Raw genomic sequence first — 26,369 nt, 5'->3', positions numbered from 1 at the left:
CCCTCAGAGGTGGGGTCTGCCGGTGCCCATGAGTGTGCTGTGGAGAGTGCTGTGGCCCCTGGAGGCATGGGGACAGCTCAGGGCTGATGCAGGGCTTGGGAGCAGGAGTGGAAGAGTGCTGGGTGTGAACAGAGGAGGTGATGGTGGCCACAGCCACGCCCATTTCTGGGCACAAGCACAGGTGGTCAGAGCACAGTGGAGGGTCCAGGTTCAAGCAAGCCCTGGCATGGTCCAATGGCCTGGCCAGGCCTTCTCAACCCTCCTTTCAGGCATCATGGAGAGACACTCCCATCTCCTGAAGGCAGGATGCAAGGATCCAAGGACACTGCAAGTCTGTCCTGTAACACTGTCATAATGGCTGTCCTGCACGTCCTTCAGACTCGACAGATTCAAACCTAGACTCCTTATTCTCTTGAGTTCCTGTCTCAGATGATGGAGTCCTCATCCACCAGCTGCCAAATCCAGAATTCTCTTCCCTCTTCCATACTTCCCACATTCTGTCACGTGTCAAGTCTTGTTGATTTTTCTGCCTCAACATATCACACTTGTGCCTCTTTCTACCTTTCTCCAGTGCCAGCACCCTGGATCGAGCCACCGCATCCCCAGCCCAGACGATGGCTAAGGCCTCCCTTGGCCACCTCCACCCTCTCTCCCAGCTCCTCCTGGTGGGGGCAGCTGTCTGTGGGAGGCTTCCCACTGTTCCCCTTGCAGGCCCTGCTCCCCCACCTGCCCTCCACAGCTTGCAGGGTTCAGCCTCACCAGCCTTGGGGCCACATCTTGGGCCACTGTCCCTGCTCTCAGTGCTCCAGCCTCACTGGTCTTTTTTCAATTTCTGGATCATGCCTCACTCCTCCTTGCCTTAGAACCCTCCCACCCTCCTCTCTTATCTGCCTGGACCTTTTCCTCCTCCTCCTTCCCTCCTTTAATTCCTGCTTATCCTTAGAGTTCAGCTCAAACATCACTTTATTAGGAAGGCGCCTCCCAGGCTGTGAAGTCTGCCTGTTAGACACATTCACAGCACCCCTGAATGTCTCCTTGGAAGGTCTCATCACAATTGTAATTAGGAATAGTCTGGGTAAATTGCTCATTTCTGGCTCAGCTGGGCTGTGGGCTCTGTGAGGCTGGGGAGCACACACATCTTGCTCATAGATCTGTCTGCATCCCTACAGATGCTGGGGCCTCAGTAGATGTTTGCTGGGTGCGTGAAAGGAGGGGGTCGTCAGGCTGTCACATACCAACACTGGTCTTTGAGATCCTTCCACACATTCATTCTCAGCCTTTCACCTCTGGTACTAATGTCCAGACAAGGAAACTTTACAGTGGAGAGGGCATGCCCCTACCAGGTGATGGAGCGCCCCAAGCCACTTGCTGGTTACATGGATTATTTTAATTAACTAATCATCACTACCACCTGCCCTTTCTTTTTCTTCCTCTTCTTCGCCTTGCTTCCCTCCGCCCTTACCTTTCCTTCCTCTTAAAGGCAAATCCCTTGTCACAGGGTGAGAAAACTGGGGATCAGGTTCCAGTCTTTACTCAAAAGAAACTAAGCTAGCAGAGCTGCCTGGAGATAGAAGGGCTTCCTGTGCAGGTGGGGAGTTCCCATTACTCAAGATGTGCATCCAGCAGAAACGTCTTGGAGGGGACTCTGGGGCAGGGAGGGGATGGCCTGAGGGGTGCATTCTAAGCCTGGAGTTCTGGGGGTCTGTGGGCTGAGGCTGGTGCTAGATGAGCTATGGCCATGCTTTTGTCTGATGACCTCAGTAGATTCCTCCCTGCAGTCACACACCCAGCGACCCGGGGTATGGATGAGGTGGATGATCCCTTGCGCCAATTTCCTTTCAGAGTCCAATCAGTGAAGAAGGCTCTACAACAGCAGCAGCTGCAACAGATGTGCCACTCGGCACTTTTGAGGAAGAAGAGGCCAGCGGGGTCCCCACCAACGACCTGGTTTTCATCACACCGACAGTGGCCTCCGAGCAAGGGGTCACTTCTGTAGGTGTCTCCTAGCATCCTCTCCAGCTCACAATGGGGAGGGAGGTCAGGGTCATGAGACAGGAGCAGTTGCTGGCCTTCCCAGAGCCATATGCACAGGCGACTTCGTTAGGGCACGGATTTAGGTCGGCACCAACAGAGGGAGGCAGGATGTAACTGAGGAGCATGGCAGAGGGGGTCAGGGGAGCAGGCTTGGTCCTGACCCTACTACGCCCAGCTTTGTCTTAGGAGAACTTTCTCAGAGCGTGGTCCAAAGTTAGACAGCATTGCTGGGATCAGGGGAGGCAGTGAGCACTGCTAGGGAGGAGGGCTTAGAGGAGATGCACGTTTCAGAAGAGGATTGTGAACCTGTGCTTTGGTGAGTATGTCGGGAGTAATGACAGTTGTAGGTAGGCGAGTGCTTTGAAACTGGGCTAGCACCACTCAAAGGACAGTCGACAAAACTCCCCAGCAGCAGTGTGCGTGTGGCGTTGTGGGTGAGGCGACACGAGTCCTTATGTTGCTTTGGCTTCTCAGGGTCCTGGCGATGAAGACTTAGCAGCAGCCACGACAGAGGAGCCCCTTACTGCGGCTGGGGCAGACGCATTGGGCAGCACTCCCCCTGAGGGGCCCCCACTCCCCTTACCCTCAGTAGCCCCTGAAAGCGGGGCTCCTCCGGTAAGTGAAGATTTCACTTCACACAGAGGTGTGAAGATTTGACTTGGCCAGTCTTACAGAGGAGGGAAAGAAAGGCCAGAGTCATGGGAAGGGCGTGGGTTTTCATCTTGGTTTGCAACATGCAGAATTGGGGCTTTTGAGAGAACACATGAGGAAGCTGCAGTCTGTAGAGATAAAGCATGAGGTAAGAACCTAGGGCACCTGGCTCTGTGTCCCAAGTTGCCCACATCTTTAACCGAAGTGAGTCCAACAGGCAGACCTGCAGAAAGCTACAAAGGCCCATCTCAAATGTCATGAGATTCCCATTCTGGAGGTGAGAAAGCTTATAAGATGTGGCAGAGACTATAAAGGAAATAGAAGCATCAAAGGTGTGTGTGTGTTGGGGTGGGGAGAGGGTCCAATTACCTTCAGGTGCCGTGTAACACAAGTTTCTATAATTCTGGGTTGCAACTATATGACCTCAGGCAAATCCTTTTTTTGGGGGCTTCAGTTTCCTCATCTGTAAAAGAGGGTAGCTGTGATGTCAAGTCAGAAATGCAGGTCAGAGACTGTTTGGAAAGTTCTGTGCACAGGTGTGAGGTTGTCACTACTTAAGGGCTGTGACTTTGTCTTTTAGAAGTGGGAAACCCAGAGCCAGTCCTTGGCATGGGCTTGTGTGAACTGGGGAATTAAATTGCCCTTTAAGTGTCAATATTTTTAAAGGAAAGTGTTCCATTGGTGACCAGCTTGGGCTTGCCAGTTCCCCGAGTAGCACTTGGTCACACATGCTTTCAGAGCCTTGAGTCAACCTCCAGGCACGTGGTCCCTCAGCCACAGTGCTGACCCGGGACTGGAGGGACTATGGGATGGTACATCTGAGAGCCAGCTGCAAGTCCCAAATGCCTACTGCACCAGCACCTGGTGCTTGCCAAGCACTGCTCTGTCTCTTTATTTTTTGTTCATTCACTTGTCATGACTCCATGCACAGCAACTCAGGGCCTTTAGTCTATACACTTGGAAACTGAGATGAATATGACCTCGTTCCTATCCCCAAGGAACTCACAGTGAAGGGGCAAGAAATAAGCCTTTTGCATGGACATTTATTAAGCACTCTGGGTTCCAAGTTGATCTATGCACAACGCCACTCTGTGGTGCAAGGAGAGTCATCTCTGTTTCCCAGGCAAGGGGAGTGACATTTAGGTAAAGGAAGCTGCCTGCTGTGGCGCGCCCCTAAGACCAGGGCCAGGATTTGAACCCGGGCATACTGGCCTGCAAAGCTCATGCCCTGGAGCATCCCCGAGAGTGTGGTGTAGTGAAGCGGCCCCAGGTTGGGAGCCGGGAGGCTGAGGTTCTGACTTGTGGTGAGTCTTGGTGTTGCTTTCTGTAAAAGGAGAAGGTGAGCAAGAGCTCTGGTTTTTAAACTTTTCTGCATCTTGGAGACACCTGGATGCTTAGGTTGCTGCAGGTGTCTGAGTTCACTGCCCAGCCAGTTGAGGAGCTCCTGGTGCCAGGGTTCGTGCTCCCAGGAGACTCGACCAGGCAATGAACACGGAACCTGCCAGGCTGGCTGGATGCCTGTGGCCCCCAGCTCCTGTGCTGTGACTCCCTAAATGAAGTGCCTCTGCTCCTCTGGTCCTCACCCCAAGGAGCACACAAAACTCCAAGACTGCCTCTCCCCACAGAGATGCCACATTGGGTGCAGCGGTGCTGGCTGGCCATGTGTCTTCACGTAGAGCCAGTTCTCCTTTTTCTAAAACTTTTTTATTATGGCAACTCTAAAAATTCCCAAAAGGACTTAGAATAGTATAAAAAACCCCCTCATATACATCAGTCAGCAACATAATATGTCTTGCTTTTATCCACCTCTTACAGCTATCTTTTTGGAGTGGAGGGAAGGCTGGAGTGTTTTAAAGCAAATCCCAAGCATCATATCATTTAACTCAAAAACACATTAATGTGTATTAAAAGGTTGATCTGGGACCTTTTTTCCCTTTGCCACAGTATCATCCATCAGTGGGTGATAATGGATGTCATTATCCATCTAACAAAGCTGACAATGGTTCCTTCACATCATCTAATACCCTGGCTATTTAAATATGCCTTTTTATGGTTAGGTTGGATCTGAATCCAAACAGGGTCTACATTGTTTGGTTGGTGTCTCTTAAGTCTCTTTTAGTCTGATTTTCTCCCACCTACTTTGTTCTTTTTGCCATTGATTTGTTGGGCAGCCTGGTTCAGTTGTCCTTAGATCCTTTATATTTTGTGCTTTGAGAAGCTGGTGTTTGGTGAGGGCCTGGTGAGACCAGCTATGCTGATGGCCGTGTCAGTGACTGACTACTTCTGAGAAGTTCTGTGTCAACACATATAAACACCATAAATTGCATTTTGTTGACCCAGACACTTCTGTTCTAGGAATCAATCCTAAAAGAGGTAATCTTATATTAAAAAAAGCTTTCTGTACATGGATGTTAATCTTAGTATTGTCCCTAATGGAAAAAGAAAACTGGATACAGTTTAGCCAACAATAGGGGAGTTAACTGAATTAAAGGATGTTCAAATAATGGGACATTATGCAGCTATTAAAATTAAACTTACTAGGAGTATTTAATGACAGAGGAAAATACTGTATAATGCTAAGCGAAAAAAGTTGGTTATGAAATTTAGTATACTGTGGGGTCTTAACATTTTAAAAATAGATACGTGCAAAAGCCCGGGAAGGAAATACCCTTTCTAAATGTCAGCAAGTATGGCCTTAAAGTAGCAGAACTGTGGTGGTTGATAGTTTCCTAATATACGGTGGTGTTTCCACCAAGGGTGCTTCTGACTTCTCCAATGAGACTTTTTAAAATTTCTAAGAAGAGAGGTGGCTGGCTCAGTGGTAAAGAATCTGCCTGCCAACACAGGAGACATGGCATCAATCCCTGGCTCAGGAAGATCCCCTAGAAAAGAAAATGGCAACTCACTCCAGTATTCTTGCCTGGGAAATCCCATGGACGGAAGAGCCTGGTGGGCTACAGTCCATGGGGTCACAAAACAGTCGGATAGGACTTAGTGTCTAAGCAACAAGAAAAAAGAAGAGAGAGGGAGAGAAAGGAGAAAGGGAAAGACAAGCGTGCAGCATTTCATCCTGGCATATAACCTGTAAAGATACATCACCCTAAGTCCCTGTGTATAGAATCTGTGACAAGCTGAAATAGGTACCCTGATTCCTCAGGAAATGATTTAAAAACACCACAAAGACAGTAACAGGACCACCCACTCTGAAGTATCTTTTGGATGATTTTGAATCTTAGACTTAACCCAAGGTAATGGGTGAGAGGGATACCCACATCTGGCCCTGCCACACCCCTCTCTCTGTCTGTTTATGTGTATAATGGGGATGTAGACCTTCTCCCTGGGATGAGAATCAAATGAGCTAATACCTGGAAATTTTACCTGGCATGTGGTACATGCTTAACAGATTAGGTATATAAAACTCCTGCATAAGCCTCCTCTGAAGAGGAACGTAATTTCTGGAGAGAGAAGGGGACAGGAGGAAGGGGTGCCCAGTGCTCCACTGACATCTTGTTCTCTTTAGGGTGAAGCTGAGGAGGGGTTTCCTGGCCCCCCTGGACCTGCTGTGCCTACTGAACCCACGGTGAGATTCCTACCCATGCTTGTCACGGGCACAAAGTGCGGGGGGCCAGGGATGCACAAAACAGCCACAGAGGATTCGTCCCCTCAAGTGCCCTGCAGTCAGAGCTCAGTGCTCACTCCTGTACCAGGACTCTCTCCTGGAGCCCAGCAGTTTTATATTTATAAAGCTCCTTTATATCCTGTGCCCTGAAAGGCCCCTGGGTCCCTCAAATCCCAAGCTGAACTTGTCACCATGCTCCTAGGCCTGCTCTCCCTGCAGGGCTCCCCTGTTCTGGGAATGGTACCCCATCTTCCTGATCACCAAGAGAGAAGCCAGGAAATGTCCTCAAGTGCCTCCCCCCACCTCCCTGATCCAGTCAGTCCCCAAGCCCCTCAGTCTAGTTGTGCAACACCTCCTCATCCCTCAGATGGGGACAGCAGCCTCCTAACTGTCTCTCCACCTCCATGTCATCGCTTCCCTTCTCCCACCCACACGCACACAACCTGCCCAGACTCAGCTCCAACCCCTAACCCAGATCCTCCTTGATGATTGAAGGAGGCTTTGCCTGGTTCCCATCCTCAGGAATTAAGTACCAGAAAGGTGTTTTGGAAGTTTCCTTTTGTTCTTTGGAGGAATTTGATGACATTCAACAAGTAGACATTGAGTGCCTTCCTGGTCCCAGATCTCATGATGGACCCTGGGCACCCAGACGTGTCTCAGGACTGGAGTCTTAGCCTAGTGGGGCCGACAGATACACACAACTGAGCTTCAAAGCCAGGTGGCCCTACGGCCAAATCCAGACTTCCACAGAGGCTGGTGGGAACACAGAGCAGGAGAGATGAATTTTGTCTGAAAATGGGGTTGGGCAGGGCTTCCTGGAGGAGGAGACCATGGAACTGGACCCTGAAGGATGAGTAGGGATTGGAAATGCAGGAAAAGAGAGGATGAGAGGCTGTGAAAGTGTCCTGTGTTTGAGCACTGGCTGTATGTTGGCTGCACAGCTGGGAGGGAGAGAAGGAGGGCAGCTGTAGAGGGGACCGGGCAAAAGAGCCAGAAGGGAAGTCACCAGCAGCAGTTACAGGGGCACAGAATGCTGGAAAGCTTTCAGTGACATGCCTGTCCTTGGAGAATGATGGTGAAACCCAGCATGGGAACTTTTTCTCTCTGCAGGTGGAAGTGGAGGCTGAGGGCTCCGGCCTGGGCTGGGGCTTGGATGTCAGCTCTGGCTCTGGTGACCTGGTGCACAGTGAGGAGCTGTTAAGAGTGAGTGTGAAGGGTTAAAAGGCCTGGTGTCAGGTAGGGAGGGGAGGGCAGCCTTCATGAGGATCCAGGAGGGGGGACACAGGGATTGATAACAGATGAAACCAGCCTGGCCTCTGTAGATGACTGCTGAGGCTGACGGTGGGCTCCTGGGACTCACTATACTTCGCATCTACATTTATGTATGCCCGGCATTTCCATCTTTGGTCAGTTTTAAGTGAGTCTGACCTTAGTTTACAGTCAGGAGCCCCACTTTACACTTGCCTCCTTCCCCTGGCAGCCTTCTCAGCACCTCTTCCACAGCAGGTACCATGACCTTCACCTCTACCACCGGCTCTACCCTCCACCCCCTTACCCAGCACAGAGACCTGCTGGCCTCTTCTCTACACAGCATTTCACACTTTGACTTCCAGACCCTTCTCAAAACCCTCCCTACCCTGAGGCAGCCCCCTTTCTACCTCTGCAGACCACTCTTTCTGCCTCCTCGGCAACTCTTGGTCCCCCAGCCTCTTGCCCAAGGCTGGGCCACCAGAGCTCCCTCTAGATTTCCCCCTGGGAGCACCTCTCCTCTCACCTGGGTCTCATGCATCTGTCCTCAGAGCCGCAACCTCATTCCATCCCTTCCTCTGAGCCCCTGTCAAGAATCCCCATCTAGAGGGCTCTGCTCAGCTGCCTTTCTGCCCACTCATCATGACAGGGCTGGAAGGGTTCAGCACTCACTGGATGAGTGGGACAGGACCCACTTAGAACGTCTAAGCTGGTGACATCAGCAAACCCAGCCCCAAGCTAAAAAGACTAGTACATTGCAGGGGTATTTTAATAAGGCTTAACAAATAAGCCTTAACTCAGACAGTAAAGAATCTGCCTGCAATGCAGGAGACCTGGGTTCGATTCCTGGGTCAGAAAGATCCCCTGGAGAAGGGAATGGCAACTCACTCCATTATTCTTGCCTGGGAAATCCCATGAATAGAGGAGCCTGGCAGGCTATATAGTCCATGGGGCCACAAAGAATTGGATACAACTGAGTGACTAACCTTTTCACTTTATAACAATAGGCAGTTTTAGACTAACCTCTCAGGTAATCAGAAAACTAAAGTAGAGCACCTCTAAGAATTCCAACAAATTGCATCTGTATCGTATACATACATCTGGGCAGAAAACATTATATAATGGGCTTAAAAAGACTTGGGTCCAAATCTCAGCTCTTCTCCTAATTAGCTGTATGCGTGAGCTCTTAGGCAAGTCACATCATCTCACTGAGCCTCAGTTTCCCCATCTTCTAAGGAGCAACACCAGTCTGTACCCGTAGGGTCGTTTTCAACAATGGAGTGAGTGGAACATATTCATTTGTCCCCTCCTGCCCTGTTTTTTAACACGGTGTCTTTTTTTAGGGTCCTCCAGGTCCCCCGGGCCCACCTGGCTTACCTGGGATCCCAGGAAAACCAGGAACTGATGTTTTCATGGGACCCCCTGGATCTCCTGGAGAGGATGGACCTACTGGTGAACCTGGTCCCCCGGTGAGCTACCGAAGTCACCGCCCCCTCTCGGTACCCATGGGGCTTCCTTTAGCCAGGGAGGGGGTACAGACTGCAGACCCCAGTGCTAAGGCTTATGACTAGGTGTGAGCAGCTAGCTGGCACTTGTAAACAAAATCCTCCTCAGCCAAGACATTGCTATTACTAAGACTCCAGATAAGAAGCAACAGCCAAGGAAAATATCATCCTACACGTTGTTTCACTGCTTCATCTTAATCTGTGTAAAACCTTGGAAACATAGTCCGTCAGTGCTCGGCCTGGGGTGGGAGGCCCCAGAGACCGTCTAGTCCAGCCCTGCCCCCGACTGCCCTGCAGAAGAGAAAGCACAACCCAGAGAGTGAAGGACACTCGTCTACAGGCGCACAGCCAGCAGTGGCCGAGCTGTGGCCAGGACAGTTGTTCCGCTACAGATTGACGCAAGGCTTTAGACCCACCCGCCTCACCCGCTGGGTCTTCTCAGCTCTGGCCTCCTTTTCCAAAGAGGGTTCGTATTTGATACTTATCAAAGATATTGTAGGCTGATTGTCCTTGATGTTCCTCAGGGCCCCGAGGGAAAACCTGGACTTGATGGAGCGTCTGGTCTTCCGGGAATGAAAGGAGAGAAGGTACGGGGAAAGGGGGAGGGGTGTTGCATAGGGAACCACCAGGCCATCCTGCCTCTGTCCTCTAAGCCCGACCTTGCCTCTGACCCCATCCTGGTCCTCCCTGCTGGATGTCTCTCCTCAGGGCTCTCTATACCCAAACCTGCACTCAGCATCTTTTCCCGTCTACTCCTGCATGTTCCCAGCTTCCAAGAATGGCACCGCCATCCGCCCAGTCACCTGGACTCAAAAACAGAGTCTTCTCTAACTCCTCCCTCCTCTCCTTTCCTGCCACCATCAGTCCGTGGCCAGGAGTGGCCAATCTTAAGTCCACATCTCTCACCCCTCTCTCTGCCCTGACCTGACATTCATTCTTCCTTGCCTACAGGGTGGCATCAGGCCCCTCACTGATGCCCCTTCTCCCCACTCACAGTCCAGCCTCCACCCACGTGCCAGTCCATCTTGCCAGAGCAAGCTCTCATCACTCACTGTCTTTCCACTGAGAAAGCACCCTTGGCTCCCTCATGCCCGCAGGATGGAACCTTCACTATGTGCAGATCTTCAAGTCCCTTCCTGACCTACCTCTTAGTTCCCCACCACTGCTCCCTCACACACCCGCCTCCGGGCCAGCCAGCGCTGCTGAAAGCCCCCAGGCTTGCACAACCTCCTGGCCTCTGTGCTGGGCTTCCTGTCCTTTCCCTTTTCTCATCCTCCTAGGCCCAGTTCAGATCTGTCCTCTGGGAAGTTCTCCTGGACTGTTCATGAGTGGAAAGCACACTCCTTCCTCCACTTGCCTTTAGCTCAATGTTGATTCTGCTGGGACCCCTCCAGCCAGGGACACTATAGCTGTTAGCTTACCATTCTGTCCCCCACCCTTCTCTGACAACCAGAGCAGAAGCATTGTCTGTGTCTCCTTAGAATCTAGCACAGGCTTCCGTGAGCAGTTTGATGAATCCTCCATTTCTGAGTCTCACACGCCTTCATTCTCCTCCTTCTCTATAAACCCATGCAATCTTCTGTCTGTTAAGTCCACTTGGTGCTGTGGGGGTGGGGTTCCTGCCCATTGTGTTCCTGGCCTGGTTGATGAGATAAGCTGTGTTCTGCCAGGCAGACAATAAAGATAAGGTGAGCTTCCTTCTAGAGATGTAGTCTTGAGCTTCACTGGGGTTCAGAGGAGGGAGGGTTCATCCACATGGCTAGGGGAGTGGAGACCCTCTGTGTACCCTACCTGGACAAAGCTATGGGAAATGCTGACTCCCTAGACACTCCCATCGTCACTGAACTGAATTTCCATTTTCAGTCAGCTCTCAAGTGTGTTTAATTGAAACAGTAACTCAGTTTTCATGGAAAGCTCATTTCTCAGAAAAAGAAGAAACAATTGTTGAGTTTTACAGAACTCGTTTTACATAGACCAGCTCTTTCATAAGAAATTAAAATTCGCAGGAAACATTACAAGACTTACTCTCGCCTTCCCTCCTCTTCTTACCAGCTCCCCTGCCCCTGCCCCACACCCCTTCCCCTCACACTTCTACCCCGTCCACACCCTTCGCTGCTCTGGTCTCAGACTGAAAAATGCCCAAGCCCACGCCCACATCCACGCAAACACCCGTGCAGGCGCACTCTGCAGCTGCTCAGACACTCGGTCATGCACAAAAGTGGCAGGCTTGCCCAGAATAATTGTGGCAGATAAATCACTTTTTTCTTCCTGGAATTTGCTATGAGATCTAATTTGTTGCCCTGTGTGTCTATGATGGTTTCTGGTCAAGGAAAAACAGATTCTAGAAAGACTTGGAAATTTGCTTCAGGAGAGCTGAAGGGAAACCTTGAATATGACACTTACCTGCACCCCCGCAAAGTAAACCAAGCAGAATAGTCTGAAGGTGAAAGAACAACAAAAACATGCTAAAGAAAGTGAATAATCTCAGGGATGTACCACATAAAACCCAATGATACAGGTGATCCTCGAGTCTCCTCCGATCCCTGCTCAGTTTACATGCCTCCAATGCCAGAGGACTCGTTTCCTGCCCAGGCAGTGCCTTCCACGGCTAGGTGGACACTTGCAGGGAGGTCATTCCTCGTTGCTACCAGGACATCAGTCTCTCTTCTCTTCACCCTCAAGTATCAGCCAGTCCAGATAGTTGAAAACCCTGAAGAATAAGATTTGGTTTACTTGGCTGGAAATAATATTGTTATAGATAATAATTTTCAAATGTGAGATTGTCATCAAAATGTGGATGTCATTAAGAATTCATCAAATAGATGATTCTGTGTTGAGTTTGATCATAGGAATATTCCATAGTTTATTTTCCCCAAATTAAGATGAGCAGCCACTCTGAGATCTTTAGCCCATGAAGGAATGGGCAGGGGATGGCTTGCTTTCTCATCTATAGAATGGTTCTGGAAAGGCTGCTGAAGAACATGCTGGAAATGGCTCTCTGAAAAATTTCTTTCTGCTTTTGCACTGTTGATTCTGCCGTCTTCAGCACAGACCTAGGACTGATGGTTGTCATTCTTTTGCTTATTTCATAATCTGACTGATACATGTTATTCTTCAGTCTCAAAAGGCACTGGGATGCCCAGGCAGAAGAGAGTTTATGTTTCAAATTTTCTTCAGTGCCCAGAATTGCTGAGGACTATTAAGCTCCCAATAACTGGCTGTGAGTAACCTCACTGAGCTCCTGAAATGTCATTGCTGGGCCCTGTAAAACCAGCTTTTGCATGAGATGTGTGAGGAATGCAAGTAAATGACCATCACCTTCCCTTTCTCCAACCAGTTCCAAATTGGCTTCGATCAATTCTCTAAATCTTGTGTAGTAAGGAACAGTGTACCCCTTCCCAAGAACCTGAGTGGTGAGCTGCTCTTAAGTAGGATCTAGTAATGGGTTTAGAGCTTACAACAGCTTGTTTCAATTAAACGCTATGATATTGGCTGGATTTCCTATTTTATATCTTCTTTAATCATCAAATGTATTTGGTAAAAAATCTGAATTGTAGGCCTCCATGAAACCATATAGAGCATAGTCAATTTTAACTGTAACAAATTGAAGTTATCAGTGTAATACTATATGCAAAACCAGCAGACTTGATAAGGCAGTAAGAAACCATAACTGAAAAGGTCTTTGATGTTGTGTGATGAAGTCTAACATTGTCCTTAGCAAACCCAGCTACCATAATGAGCCAGAATTTTAAAAAATATTTATTTGGCTGCGCCAGGCATGTGGGATCTTCCGTTAGCATGCAGGATCTTTTAATTGTGGCATTCAAACCCTTAGTTGCAGCACATGGGATCTAGTTCCCTGACCAGGGATTGGACTCAGGCTGCCTGCATTGGGAGCATAGAGTCTTAGCCACTGGACCACCAGGGAAGTCCCCAGAATTTCTAATAAATTCTAGACCATCATTTTGCAACAGGCAGCACTCCCATACCTGGTTCTTTCACAGTGTTTCTGCTGTAGAACTGGTCTCTCCATACCATCATCATATTCAGACTCGCAACTCTGCTGGTTGGAATTCCAGGACAGTGCATAGCCTCACCACACAGCTCTCTCACTGAGGAGTGAAGTATAGGTCTGCCTTCACCAGTTTAGCTGTGGGGTCTTTGCTGATCCTTTAAATTGGAGCTACCACTTTGACTCTGCCTGTTCATATACGTTACAGTAACATAAGCTCTTCCATCCCTGAACTGATCTACTCATATTCCAAAATGGTGGTCACCAAATCTGTGAGCCAGTGAAATAGGCCCAGATACTATCTCTTCATACCTACAAGCTAGATAAAATCATCTGTTTCTGAGACAGATAAATCAAAGGCTAACATATCTTCTGGAACTTCCTTTGAAACTGCTACAAGATGTACTCTTGATTTGAAAAGTCAGAAAGACAATTGAAAAAGTACAGTTTTTCATCTTATGAGCATCCTTTTCTTGAATGGAGTCAACAATAATAATGTTTTCAGAGGATAGAGTCCAAAAATCAAGAGACTGGGCTAAGTTAACTTCTATTTCACAATATCTCTGACTGAGATTTGACTTATTACTGGAAAAATACGTAAGGATGGTACTTCCTTCAAGGACAAATTGCATCGATGCAATGGCATTGCAGACAAATTGCATCGTCTGCATTGCAGACGATGGTGGCTGGTCACACCCAAGAAAAACAGACACAGAAACTGTAGCCTGCAGGTTGGGCAGCAAAACTGGAACCCAATTCTTTCTGTTTCTGCTCTGGATGTAAGATCACACTTAGCTTTTCCCAGGTCAGGTTGGCAGGCAGGGAAGCCACAGGACCCCAGTTACCTCTACTTCCTTCTGCAAGCACTCCTGTCCTCCCGCCACCCCACAGAGTAGCCGGGTTCACTCTGGGGTTCTCTCTTTAAATATGTCTGTTCTGTTATTCAACCTTTCTATAGAGTATTTCCTCTCAGCAGGTACATATCTTTGTCTAAGATCTCTAATTGATTTTTTTTCTCTAACCACTGTTCTTATTTCATAATAGTTTGTCCTTGTTTCTTGGCTGTAATAATATCCTCCCTTTTCTCCCTGAGAATATATAGTATTTACTTAGAGTACTGATTAGTTTGTGTTCTTAGCTCTGTTTCCTCAGGAGACATTCCATGATTGATGCTGTTCTCTTTCAGAGTGTGCTTTTGCTCAGATGTGTAGGGTTTCTTGCTTGTGTGTTTATGCTTTAGAAATTGGAATCCCTCTTTAATCTGTTTTCTGCCTCTGTTTATACAAAGTACTGGCGAGTTGGGTGGTAGCTACTTCTGCAGGTTTTAGGACAGGAGGACTAGGATGTGCCTCAACAGCTGATCTTAGGTGTTTGGGGTACCCTTGGACCTCCCAGAGTCTGCTAGCCACCTGAGGCTCTGCCATATCCCATTGTTTCAATAAACAGCTCTTATTGTTTTTGTAGTGAAAATGGAAGGTGAGGGGAGAGGGGCAGGGCTCCATGGCTATCTAGCTCTGGAATGTCAACTTCTATCTAGCAGAGCCATAGTCTGCGCTTGGCTTCCACTCCTCCCTTACCTGATATTTTTCTCCCTGTGGTTTGTCTCCATGGCTGAAGCCTCTGGCTTCAACTTCCCGTGTTTTCTCGTTGGCATTCTTCACTGTTTCAGGTTCAAGTGTCACTCACCATCTTAGTTTTGAGCATGACTGTTTAACTATCCACTCTGTCACTTCTGTGGATTTGATATAGAAAGGGGAAGAGGGGTTTGGGAGAAGGCGCAGCCTTAGACTGTGGCTTTGTCATGGTGTCGAGAGCCTTCTGTGTGGCCATGCGGTTTCTGGCTTCTTCTCCTGAGCGTGCTTGGGGTGGTCTCCTTGGAGGTTCTCCAGCTGGGAGCCCCCAGCTGCAGTCCTCTGATGCAGGGCAGTGTATCCTGTGGCTGACCGCGCCTGACCATCAGCTCCCATTGGTCCTCCCCTCTGCTTTGAACTCACAGCTGGCTCTTTATCTCGGGATCCACATCTAACCCCCTAGAAAACCTCTTCCATGGCCCCCATTGGTAGTGGACACATAAGCTGTTTTAGAGACCCTCCCACTCAATTCTGGGGCTATTCCAGCCAGCTTTTGCTCTTTAGATTTTTCCAGAAGAGAGTCAGCCATTATATACATATCTCCAAAAGCCTAGGGAATACATATCAAATTCTTGAAGCCCCTTTTCTTGGCTTCAAGGAGGAGAGGCACCCCTTTACTTCCATCTTGGGAAGGTGGGGAGAGGGTCCACTCAGTACACTGACAGCTTTCCAGGGAAATCCTTCCTTTACAATCTTTCCCTGGTTCATCTTCAACTTCTGCTTTTCAATCTTGAGGTAGGTAATGAACTAATGGTTGAAAGATGGGTTTCACAAGCTTTCAGCATGACCTGCCTGGCAAACTCACAATTACTGTATTGGGCTCGGGTTTGAGACATCAGTCAAAACTGCACAGGAAGAGTCCCATTTTAACCTCCTGTTACTTATGTGTCTGTAATCCTGCATTTTCTTCTAAACGTACCTAATGGAAGATATATTATTATATTATATATAATCAGCCATCATTTTTTTTTCAGGGAGCTAGAGGACCTAATGGCTCAGTTGGTGAAAAGGTAAAAGATGAAAAAGAAAAATTTTCTCTTCCTTCTTCCTGTCTCTCTGGGTTTAGTATAACTGAACTGTTGGGCTGAAGTACGAAACATGTAAATGTCATGGATCAGAGAAAAACATCTGGATGGAACTGCTTGGGGAAGGCGGAACATCTGGAGCTGGAGGAGAGTGAATAGCCTGCCAGGTTCTCTCCTCTGTCACTCCCTCCACCCAAACGCATTCAGTGAGCGCCGTCAGCTTATCTCCAAGTAAAATGTCAGTTGGCAAGACGGCTGTTTCTGTACCATTAAGCAGCACCAATCAGAGAATCCATCCATCTAATGAAATTCAAAGAACAATTTTTCTGACTTAGGTGTGAATGTTGTTCCTTCCATGAATGAACCCAAGACTAGATAGTCAGCCTGTCCTCTTCCTCACAGGGTGATCCTGGCAACAGAGGCTTACCAGGACCCCCAGGGAAAACTGGACAAGTTGGTGCTCCTGGGGTCATGGGACCCCCAGGGCCTCCTGGACCCCCTGGGCCCCCAGGCCCTGGATGCACAACAGGACTTGGATTTGAGGTATTTTCCTTCATCCCTGTGGTTAAAGAGCAATGTGCATTACAGATGACTGGAAAGGCCAGCTAACTGGATGCCATGGTGCTGCTGGTTCCCTGCTGAGCCCCAGCTTCCAGCACCATACCTGGCACAAGGAGGTGTCTGGGAGTCAGATCTGAAATTCTTCTTCTTCCTTCCCTAGGATACCGAGGGCTCAGGAAGCATCAGGCACTTACACGAGCCCATCTCTGGGCCAACGGCTTCAAGTGTAAGTTGACTTTTGAAACCTTCACTTTGAGGATTGTCATGCTGTCATGCTGGAGCAGGGAAGCTGTGGGGTGCCGTCCTGCTCTGTTGCTTTCAATAATTCACACTCTCTGAGCCTCCAGCTTCCAGCTGTGCGGTGGGCAGACCAGGTGCTCTTTATAGCTTGTTTCTTTGAGGAACAGCATAGAGGTTTTGCACAAGATATAATATGGGAAAACTTGAAAATTACCTTTCTCTCTCTCTCCCCAGTCCCTAACCATCAAGCATCTCTACTTCATTGCCTCCTTTCTGCTGCCCTTTCAAGACTCACACTTTGCCCCATTTCAGAATCCCATGCTCCTAACAGGTACCCCTGCCCGCTACCTCTTCCCCCAGGGAGGTGTGGTCCATCTTCTACTATGATATTTCTCTCAAGACCAGTCCCCAGGATCTCATTATGTTTGTCAAGTGGTACCCAGAGCTGAGCACACTGGTACAGGAGGAGCTGAGCCCCACAGAGGAGAGCATCACTGCCCCCTCCATGATTGAATAGGAAGACCTCCCCCATCCCCCAGATGCAGAGGGCTCTGAGGTGCAGGGTCAAAGGACACTCAGCCAGTGCTGGGAGAAGACCTCTGTTCCTCTTGCTGTCTGAGATGTTCCTTCCTTCTGACTCTGTAAGGGGAATTTGCCGTTCATCTTTTGCTACCATTATCAGGGATAAAATCCTTATGAGAGCTTAGGGAGAGATGGCAAGACAGAAGGGTAGATGGAAAGTGGGCAAAGTGAATAGAAAAAAATTCAAAGAATATTTGTTTGTTTTGCCAGGGTCCCAAAGGAGAAAAAGGAGACCGGGGACCGAAGGTGAGGTCATAGATCTGTAGTAGGGGTGAGAGAAGTTTTCATCCCGGTTCTAGGAGCATTACCCATATACAGTGAATTTTTTCCCACTTTCACTGCTATATCCAGGGTGACAGAGGGATGGATGGAGCCAGCATTGTGGGACCCCCTGGGCCCAGGGGGCCACCAGGGCGCATCGAGGTCCTGTCTAGTGTGAGTATCACCAGGTCAGAGCATGGCTATGTGTTTTGTGACTTTGCTAAAGGGGAGGGAGGGTTATCCACAGCTTTGGCGCCTTCGGGGCTGCTAGTTATGCAGGGGGTGTGTAGCTGGCATCTGGTGGTGGAGTTTCTACCTGCCAGCGTGGGCCATCTGTCTGTGCCTACTGTGATACCTCTGTTGTCTCACATAGTGTGTCCCCAACCCTCTCTTCTGGTTGGCAGCATTTGCAGTCAGGAAAATAAGTGTAACAGAGCTGTTACCAACAGGCAAGGAACATAAGTGGGGGAACCAGGGAGGAAAGATGGTTTAGAATATGAGAAATCCAGACAGATTTTCTGGAAGAAGTATCTTTAAAGAGGGACTTGAAAGCTAAGCAGGATTTACCAGGTAGGTGTGGAGGACAGGACTTCCAGAACTCAGGAGTCGGAACTCTCAGAACCGAAGCACAGAATAGAAAAACATGGGTGTATCCAAGGCCCAGGGAGCTGATGGGCTTGGGGGTATGTGGAGAGTGATGGAAATTTGTAGAGAAGACTGGAATGTGGGCTGGGACCCGATCGCAGCCCACTGGACATTAGAACATCACATTTGTGAAAAATCATGGCGCTTATGAGAGAAATAACATCATACTAGTAGATGACAGAAAGACAAAAAGTCCCAAATAACTGAAAAAAACAATGACATAGATTTTTAAGTATAATTCAAAAATATCAAATGTAGATAAGGATGTGGTGAAATAGAAAAATCTCTTTGTTGGAAGTATAAATTGTACAGTCCCTTTAGACAGCTCTTTGGCAACGTGCTAATATGTTCATACTGAAAATTTCCACATGGAAAGACCTCCATGTCATATGATTGAGTAAAAAAAGCAAGTTGAAGAATAATACACATAGCCTGGTACCATTTATATAAAATAACCACTTGGACAGATACACATAAAACACACATATACACCCCAAAAACACTGTTTTCTGTAGGTATTAATATTATTATTAATTTATAATTATATATTAGTAACATACATATAATATTAATTGTTTCAGTCACTCATTCATGTCCAACTCTTTGAGACCCCATGGACTGCAGCCTGCCAGGCTTCCCTGTCCTTCATTATCTCCTTCACCATGTATATATTTTAAATTCTAAAAATTAATAAAATTTTAATATTTAAAATCATGCAAGAAAGAAGACATTCATATACTGTGCAGTTTTAAGATTAATCAAAAGAGAAAAGTGATAATATGGCTCAGTGCCACCTTAAGAAGTGGGTGGAGTGTGTGTATTGGCAGTGGGCGGGTGTTGTCAGTCTCCGCCTGCATCTGCCATGCAGGGTGACTTCAGTTAAAGCCTCACTGCCAGGAAGAGGTGGAATATGTGCCACCCTCTGTCTCTTTGTCTGATTTTTCTCTTTTCAGTCTTTGACCAACATCACCCAAGGATTCATGAATTTCTCGGACATTCCTGAGCTCGTCGGGCCTCCGGTGTGTATCCACAGCTGCCCTGGAATGAGGGTCCTACCCAGATGCCCCAGTTGAAACTAAGTTGGATGGGTTTGGAATCTTTGGGCTCCTGAAGCACAGAGCTTAAGTGTTTCAAAGTAGAATGGAAAGAGAGCTTGTGTCTCTGAGAAGTTGCTGCAACATTAATTTGATTGTGCTGGGAGTTTTGTCCAATGTGGTGGAAGCTTCCAGTCCCTTGCATCAGAAATATGTGTAATGGAAATCAGAGAATCATAACTAACAAGTTAATTGACGTCTGAGCAATGCTTTGGGCCTGCTTTTATTTACGTGGTCTCATTTCCCAGAAGGGGAGGAGCCTACTGCTAATGGGGAAACTGGCACATGAGGAGGGAATGTGACTGGCTTCAGTCTTCCTGGCCCCGTTTAGAGATCAGGAACACACAAAGAAGCTATCTCATTTTTTCAAGTCCACAGAGTCAGTTTGTGACACAGTAGGACCTCAGAGGAAGGAAGCTTCCTCCTGCAGCCCGGGGGGTGGATTTCCACTGCATCTTCTGCGTCTGCTGGTGACAGCTGGGGAGAGAGGAAAGAGCTCTGGCCGTGAAAGCTTTGGGTTCCCAGTCCCCAGTGGGGTTGGCCTGAACCCCTGCCATCCACATCCTGGGGAAAACTCAGCTCTCTCCCCAAGGCTCTTGCAATATATATCCTGAAACCAAATATCTGAGAGATTCCTTTAGAGCCAGTGTCTCCTGCCGGGTGCCTCTGTTCATGGGTCGTTTCACTGTCTCTTCCCTACATTTAATGGGGCTCCCTTTCCTTGATTTCTGCTAGAACTACCCAAAACACCCCAATAAGCAAACCCTAAAGCAAAGAAGCAAAAGTCATTTCCCAAAGTTTTCTTCTAATTATTGGAAGTTTAGAGCATTAGGTGGCTTAATTCTAAAGCAAAACACAGCCTAAGATCTAAGAATTGGCATCTCTTTTCTGAGTCCTTGGGCCTTGTCTGCCTGCACCCCTTCTCTTTTTCCCACCCCAAGAATCTTCTTTCTGTCTCAATCCCTGGCTTTCTCTTTGGCAAATCCAGGCCTTCAAGGGTATCTCTAAGGGAGGATCAAGGTTTTCCTATTCAGATAGTTCCCTCCCCATTACATCCTTACGCTTTTCCACTCCATTATATCAATCTCTAGTTTGGGAAGATCCCCTGGAGAAGGGAATAGCTACCCACTCCACTATTCTAGCCTGGAGAATCCATGGACTGTACAGTCCATGGGGTCGCAAAGAGTCAAACATGACTGAGCGACTTTCACTTTCATCACTTTTCGTCTGTACACTATATATATATATATATTAGTATATAGTCCTTTGTACCTGTTGCTTCTGCATCTACATAGTCAACCAACCTTGGATTAAAAAAAAGACTGAAAAAAAATCCAGAAAGTTTTAAAAAGCAAAACTTGAATTTGCTGCCTGCTGGCAACTGTTTACATAGCTTTTACATTGTATTAGGTATTATAAGTAATCTAGAGATGATTTAAAGTATATGGGGTATGTATATTGGTTATATGCTGACCATTTTATGTAAGGGGCTTGAGCATCTGAGGATTTTGGTATCCACAGAGGATCCTGAAACCCGTACCCCTCGGATACCCGGGGATGACTGTGCATTGGGAAAGTTGTTGTCGTTCAGTTATATCTCTGTATGTATATTCTGCCAAACTCTTACGCCTTTAATAGGTATGTGGGTAGCTGGGCTTGGAGGAAAAAGTGTCCTGGCACCATGTGGAGTGAACCACAAATTTTGTTTCCTAGAGCCTTTAAAGCCACTGGCCATTTAAAATAATCCCTCTCGCTGAGGGAAGAGAACTGAGTCTCACCAACTGCCCCCACATCTAACCCCAAATACCCCAGCACACCCTTGGGGCCCACCCCTCAGAGTTGGGGAACTTCTGAGAATATTTGTGAAGGTCAAGCACTGCATTCATTGCCCCAGGGGTTTCTGAGGTCGAGAAGGAGGAGGAGTGGTTGGGGGTGGGGGAGGCTGGGACTTACGGAGCCCCACGGAGCCCCAAGTCCTGACTGGGGGTGCAGAGGCTCCAGGCTTCTGGGCATTTTCTGGCTCCGTGCCAACTAGCTGTGTGACTGCATGGTTCCTCCCCCTATGGAATGGGTCTTGAGTCCCACTGGGTGGGGACATGCTTGGGCCTTTGGGAGGTGCTAGAGGAAGTGTGTTCTTGCCTGGAGAGTCCCGGGGACGGGGGAGCCTGGTGGGCTGCCGTCTATGGAGTCGCACAGAGTCGGACACGACTGAAGCGACTTAGCAGCAGCAGAGGAAGTGAGCCCCTGGGGTGCAGGTTCCTGCTGGCCTGGAAGTGCTGCTCCTGAGCTGCCTCTTTGTCTTTCTGTGTCACAGGGCCCCGAGGGCATGCCTGGGCTGCCAGGATTCCCAGTGAGTACCATGGTAGCCATCTTCCTTTGTGCCCTGTGGCTATGTACATTCTGTTCCTCCCACCTGGAATGCTGTTCCTCTCCATCTGCCCAGCTGAGCTCTAGTAGTTCTTGCTCATGTAGTCTTTCCTACTTGCCCCCACCTAGAGTGATTGTTCCCACCTTTGAGTCTAAAAGGGCTTTATTTTCACCTCTTTTCTGCCTTGAATAACAGTTACTTATGCCCCTATTCTTTTTTCCTCAACTGTACCATGATCAGCTTGCAGAGGGTGGGGTCTTGTTCATCTCTTTCTAGCCTAGGCCAGCCAGAGTCAGAGTTGGAGCCCATGGTTAGCTTCCTATAAATGCGAGTAGATCAATCAGTCATTTCAGGTAGCTAGCGTCAGAGTGGCAAATAGATGGGGAAACAGCGGAAACAGTGGCTGACTTTATTTTTCTGGGCTCCAAAATCACTGCAGATAGTGATTGCAGCCAAGAAATTAAAAGACAGTCACTCCTTGGAAGGAAAGTAATGAACAATATAGACAGCATATTAAAAAGCAGAGACATTACCTTGTCAACAAAGGTCTGTCTAGTCAAGGCTATGGTTTTTCCAGTAGTCATGTATGGATGTGAGAGTTGGACTATAAAGAAAGCTGAGCACCGAAGAATTGATGCTTTTGAACTGTGGTGTTGGAAAAGACTCTTGAGAGTCCCTTGGACTGCAAGGAGATCCAACCAGTCCATCCTAAAGGAGATCAGCCCTGGATGTTCATTGGAAGGACTGATGTTGAAGCTGAAACTCCAATATTTTGGCCACCTGATGTGAAGACCTGACTCATTTGAAAAGACCCTGATGCTGGGAAAGATTGAGTATAGGAGGAGAAGGGAATGACAGAGGATGAGATGGTTGGATGGCATCACTGACTCAATGGACATGAGTTTGGGTAAACTCCTGGAGCTGGTGATGGACAGGGAGGCATGCTGCAGTTCATGGCGTCGCAAAGAGTCAGACACAACTGAGCGACTGAACAGAACTGAACTGAGAGTCAAAGTAGATAAAATTCCTAGAGAGAGAGGATGGTGGTGATGGGGGACCGAAAGGGGGGAATCAGAGCCTGCAAGTCCAGTAATTAGCAGTCTGTGTGCACCATGCTATGGGGCTTCCACCGTGGAAGGTGAAAGTGCATCTCTGTGTAGGAAGTGATCAGTTGAGTCTAAATGCTTGCGTCTGCTCTGAAGCCCAAGGCTCCAGAGTGAAATCTGCACCATTGCTCTGTATAGTGCAGTCATGAAAAGGCCTAAATGCCGCTGGTGATGTGTGTGCTGCTTCCAGGATAGGTGAGGGAAATTTATCAAAAAATGTAATGGGGATTTGTCATTGATGGTAGAATTATAAGTGGTTTCTTATTCTACTTTTTTATATTTCTGAGGTTTTCTATTTTTTTAAAGGAGCATATGCTATGCTGACACTGAAAATACAGGAGAACTTGACATTAAAAAACAGGAGAGAGTGACAGCCACAGGAAAGACCTCTTAGTTAGGAAGAGGAGGCGAGACCTCTGAGCTCCAGGCCCAGCTTGGCTTCTCCAAAACCAGAGTGTGTCCCAGACACATTTGCCTCTGAATGACTAGTTCTGTGTTCCCGAGGGAGCCTTGGGCTTCTCAGAGGAGCCTTTGGGACCACTTGAAGAGTAAGGAGGGGGCCAAGTAAGCAGGATCCAGGGCACTGACAAGACTCCATCTGATGTATTTTATATACTGGGCTTTTGTTTAAGACTTTACTTGAAAAAAGGAATGAAAAGAATTTCACTGCTAAAAAATAACAACTATTTGAGGACCACTGCATTAACCCAGAAGAAAGGGACTTGTGAAAAGCTAAATTACATAAAAAGTGTTGAAACTCTTTTTGGGGACAGACGTCTGGCTGTGTGAGTCATTGTCGCAGATCTTAAGTGTCTGTTGGAGTTGAGACTAGGTCACCTCTCACCGGATGTGCAGAATTTGGTTCTGCAGAGGGAATAGTGGAGGCATTGGTGGGGGTTGGGGGTGGGTGCAGAGAGGCTAAGGGGACAGGCTCGCCCCTGGTGGAGCTACGGGAGTGGAGGATGAAGTGCCAAGACCAGCTGGGATCACTTTGGATGTCAGACTAGGGTGTCTGGATCCCATTCCCTAGGTAGTGGGGAGCCAGAGAAGGGGTGGGAATCATGGAGGATGGATGATGGGGCAAGTGGGCTGCAGGACAGCCCCAAGGACCCATGGGTGAGCAGAGGCAGCAGGCAAGGCCGTTTCAGTGATGCCCATTGGAGGAAACCATAGTTCAAAGAGAAATGGGGCCTCTAGGGCTCCTAACACTCGATGCTGTCTTCCTCCCCCAGACCACAATTTCCAGACCACTTAAAATTAGGAAAACATCGTAACTGTGACTTCCACTGACACTCTGTATTCTTTTACTTTTGGGGGAAAAAGAAAGAAACTTTGTTTAGTTAAAGCATTTTAATTTTAACAAACAACCAAGTACTCTCCAATAACTCCTTCTAGGGCCCAAGAGGTCCAAAAGGTGACACTGGCGTACCTGGATTTCCAGGACTAAAAGGAGAACAGGTAAGAAGGGCCAGGTGTGTGGGTGGGAGAATTTGCTACATATTTCAAGTGGGTTGAAAGTAGCTGTTAACTTTTTTAAAGTTTGAGATATAACTCAGGTACCATAAAATGCACCCCTTTCAATTGTGAAATTTGGTGATTTTTAGTATAGTTGCAAGGTCGTGCAGCCACCACCACTATCTAATTATAGAACATTTTCATCATGTTGGAAGAAACACTGTGTCTTGTAGCAGTCACTCCCCAGCTGTTAACTTTCGTGATCTCAAGATTCCTCCAGGGTGCAGGTGCAGTGCATGGAGAAATAGATAGTCATCATAGTTGGAAAGAGAACTCAGCCAAGACTCCCCTGAATGTTCTTCCCATGAGTTCTGTGCTCGGTCTATGCCTGCGCCGGGCTCTCACATTATGATATGCACTCCCTGAGGGCAGGCACATCCACTTTCCTTTCTGTGGCTCCAGTACTTAGCACTGTGCCTGATACATGAATGGCACTCAAAATATTTGCTGGATGAAAGGATGTATGAGTAATGAATGCAATGAATGCTAACATTTAGAAATTCTTATTATGCTATTATATTATTATGATTAATATAAGCTGGGGCATTCTGCAGTTGGTTAGCAGTCTTGGTCCAGAAGTTTTGGGATAAATATTTAGCATGCAGAGCACTTCCTGAGATTTCTAGGACGTTGAAATGATCTTTGTACCTTTCCACATTTGCCTTAGAATTGGTTTCCCAGTTGGTTTTTATAGGTAAGGGGAGAGTAACATTTTCATACACAGACTGCTGTGACTCTGCATTGGATTCGTCTGTCCATCCATCCATTTATATACTCATCCTGCTTACATCCATTCCCTTTGATATACCAGCCAGGTTCCTATGCTAGGCGCTAGGAACAGTGAGATAAGATGTGAGGAACAGACATGCAGAGAGCCACAGAGAGACTGGTTATTGCTGTAACGGGAGTCTGTACAAAGCCAGCAGGAGAAACCCTGAGCCTGCCTTGGGGTGTCAGGGAAGGTGGGTGCATCTCTAAGAGAAAGGACCATTAGCTACTCTCTTTCCTTCCTTCCCAAACCATTTCACACTAGCCCCAAGAAAGTGGAGAGAGTCTCTAGTGTCTGTTGGACCACAGTCCAGGGGGCGGAGGGTTCAGTGTGCTGGGTCTGAGTTTAACACTACATGAGACCTTGTCTTGGGGTGCCTTTTGCTGCCTCGGGCCTGCAGAGAGGGTGTGGGGCCAGGGCAGCTCTGGCTTGCGAGGAGACCTGGTCAAATCCGATTAGCTCTTGCCTTAAACACTCTGTTTTCCATGTGGCAAGTTCAGGCGGATCAAGAAGGACCTACTTGCCATCCCTGCCCTATCCCCTGCCACCTTGAAAACTGGGAAGAACACCCAGACAGCTCTGCTCTGACCCCAGCGGCAAACGCACTTTCTCTGGCTTTACCTCTAATGCTTTTGTGCTTGCTTCTTCTTGCTGCTGGCGTGCTCAGGACCGCTTTTCCTCACCAGTTGAGTGGTAAGATCCAAATATCAAGTGTGGGCCTGGGGGACAGAGAGGAGAGGCTGCTCGGATTGCTTTGGCGCCACTGCCCTGGCTGCTTCCAGCCCTGTTGAAGGGAGACTTTCGAGTGGTCCAGCCCAGCTTTTCAGGGGCCAGCATTGAAGCCTTGAATGGCTCCTTTCCCTGGCCTTTCTCTGAACATATATCTTCTTGAAAGCCTCCTGGGTGGTAGGTAGCCCTACAGAGTGCAGAATTGGGGGCAGGATTCTGTGTCCCTGCCACCAGTCTCCCCATCCCCCCTGTGTCCCAGCAACTGAGATAACTTTGCCTGATCAGGTGAGTGTTTGTACAGGAGCCTGGAGCTTGGAGGCAAAATTCCACATAGAGACTCAGGACCCCTGTGTTGACAGAGGCCTCCACCGATCATGCTCTCATGGCTTTCCCAATTTTAGATATTTTAACAAGAATAAGGATTTTAGGCGAGAACAGATCTCAAGTTGAGCTGTTAGGAGCACAAGCCACCAGATATATTAATGTTAGGAGCCAGAGGTCCTTAGCGGGGAGCATACAGCCAGAGGTGGGGTGGACCTTGAGGATTGAGGTTCCTGGAGGATTAAGGTGGGGATGCTGAGCAGGCAGCAGCAGGAGCCTTGGAGGGGCTTGCAGGACCCCAACCTGTGCTTTCAGACAGTAACTGAAGTACATGGAGGCAACAGAGTAGACGATATTTAACCACTTAGGAGGCTGTGCAATATTTCAGCAAGAGGTCATGTCAGGGCAGGGGGGTTGGAGAGGCGATTTGAAGGCCAAAGAAATGGTGGTGAG

At 48.1% G+C, this 26,369-nt stretch overlaps 1 protein-coding gene across 2 annotated transcripts in view; it reads left to right on the top strand.

Moving 5' to 3' along the window:
* COL15A1 (collagen, type XV, alpha 1) overlaps positions 1–26,369 on the top strand; it is a 104,168-nt gene that overhangs the window by 52,439 nt on the left and 25,360 nt on the right. For both annotated transcript variants that reach the window (XM_010847040.1, XM_010847039.1), the window contains 14 exons: positions 1,843–1,992; positions 2,509–2,649; positions 6,206–6,265; positions 7,415–7,507; positions 8,896–9,021; positions 9,582–9,644; positions 15,675–15,710; positions 16,128–16,268; positions 16,447–16,512; positions 17,319–17,354; positions 17,460–17,543; positions 18,968–19,033; positions 21,423–21,458; positions 23,978–24,040. In XM_010847040.1, coding sequence (XP_010845342.1) covers positions 1,843–1,992; positions 2,509–2,649; positions 6,206–6,265; positions 7,415–7,507; positions 8,896–9,021; positions 9,582–9,644; positions 15,675–15,710; positions 16,128–16,268; positions 16,447–16,512; positions 17,319–17,354; positions 17,460–17,543; positions 18,968–19,033; positions 21,423–21,458; positions 23,978–24,040 — 1,161 coding nt within the window. The remainder of the gene's footprint in view (positions 1–1,842; positions 1,993–2,508; positions 2,650–6,205; positions 6,266–7,414; positions 7,508–8,895; positions 9,022–9,581; positions 9,645–15,674; positions 15,711–16,127; positions 16,269–16,446; positions 16,513–17,318; positions 17,355–17,459; positions 17,544–18,967; positions 19,034–21,422; positions 21,459–23,977; positions 24,041–26,369) is intronic.

Source organism: Bison bison, unplaced genomic scaffold (assembly GCF_000754665.1).
Source record: "Bison bison bison isolate TAMUID 2011002044 unplaced genomic scaffold, Bison_UMD1.0 scf7180017864243, whole genome shotgun sequence".
Taxonomy (NCBI): Eukaryota; Metazoa; Chordata; class Mammalia; order Artiodactyla; family Bovidae; genus Bison; species Bison bison.
This window is presented reverse-complemented; position numbering and strand designations above follow the sequence as displayed.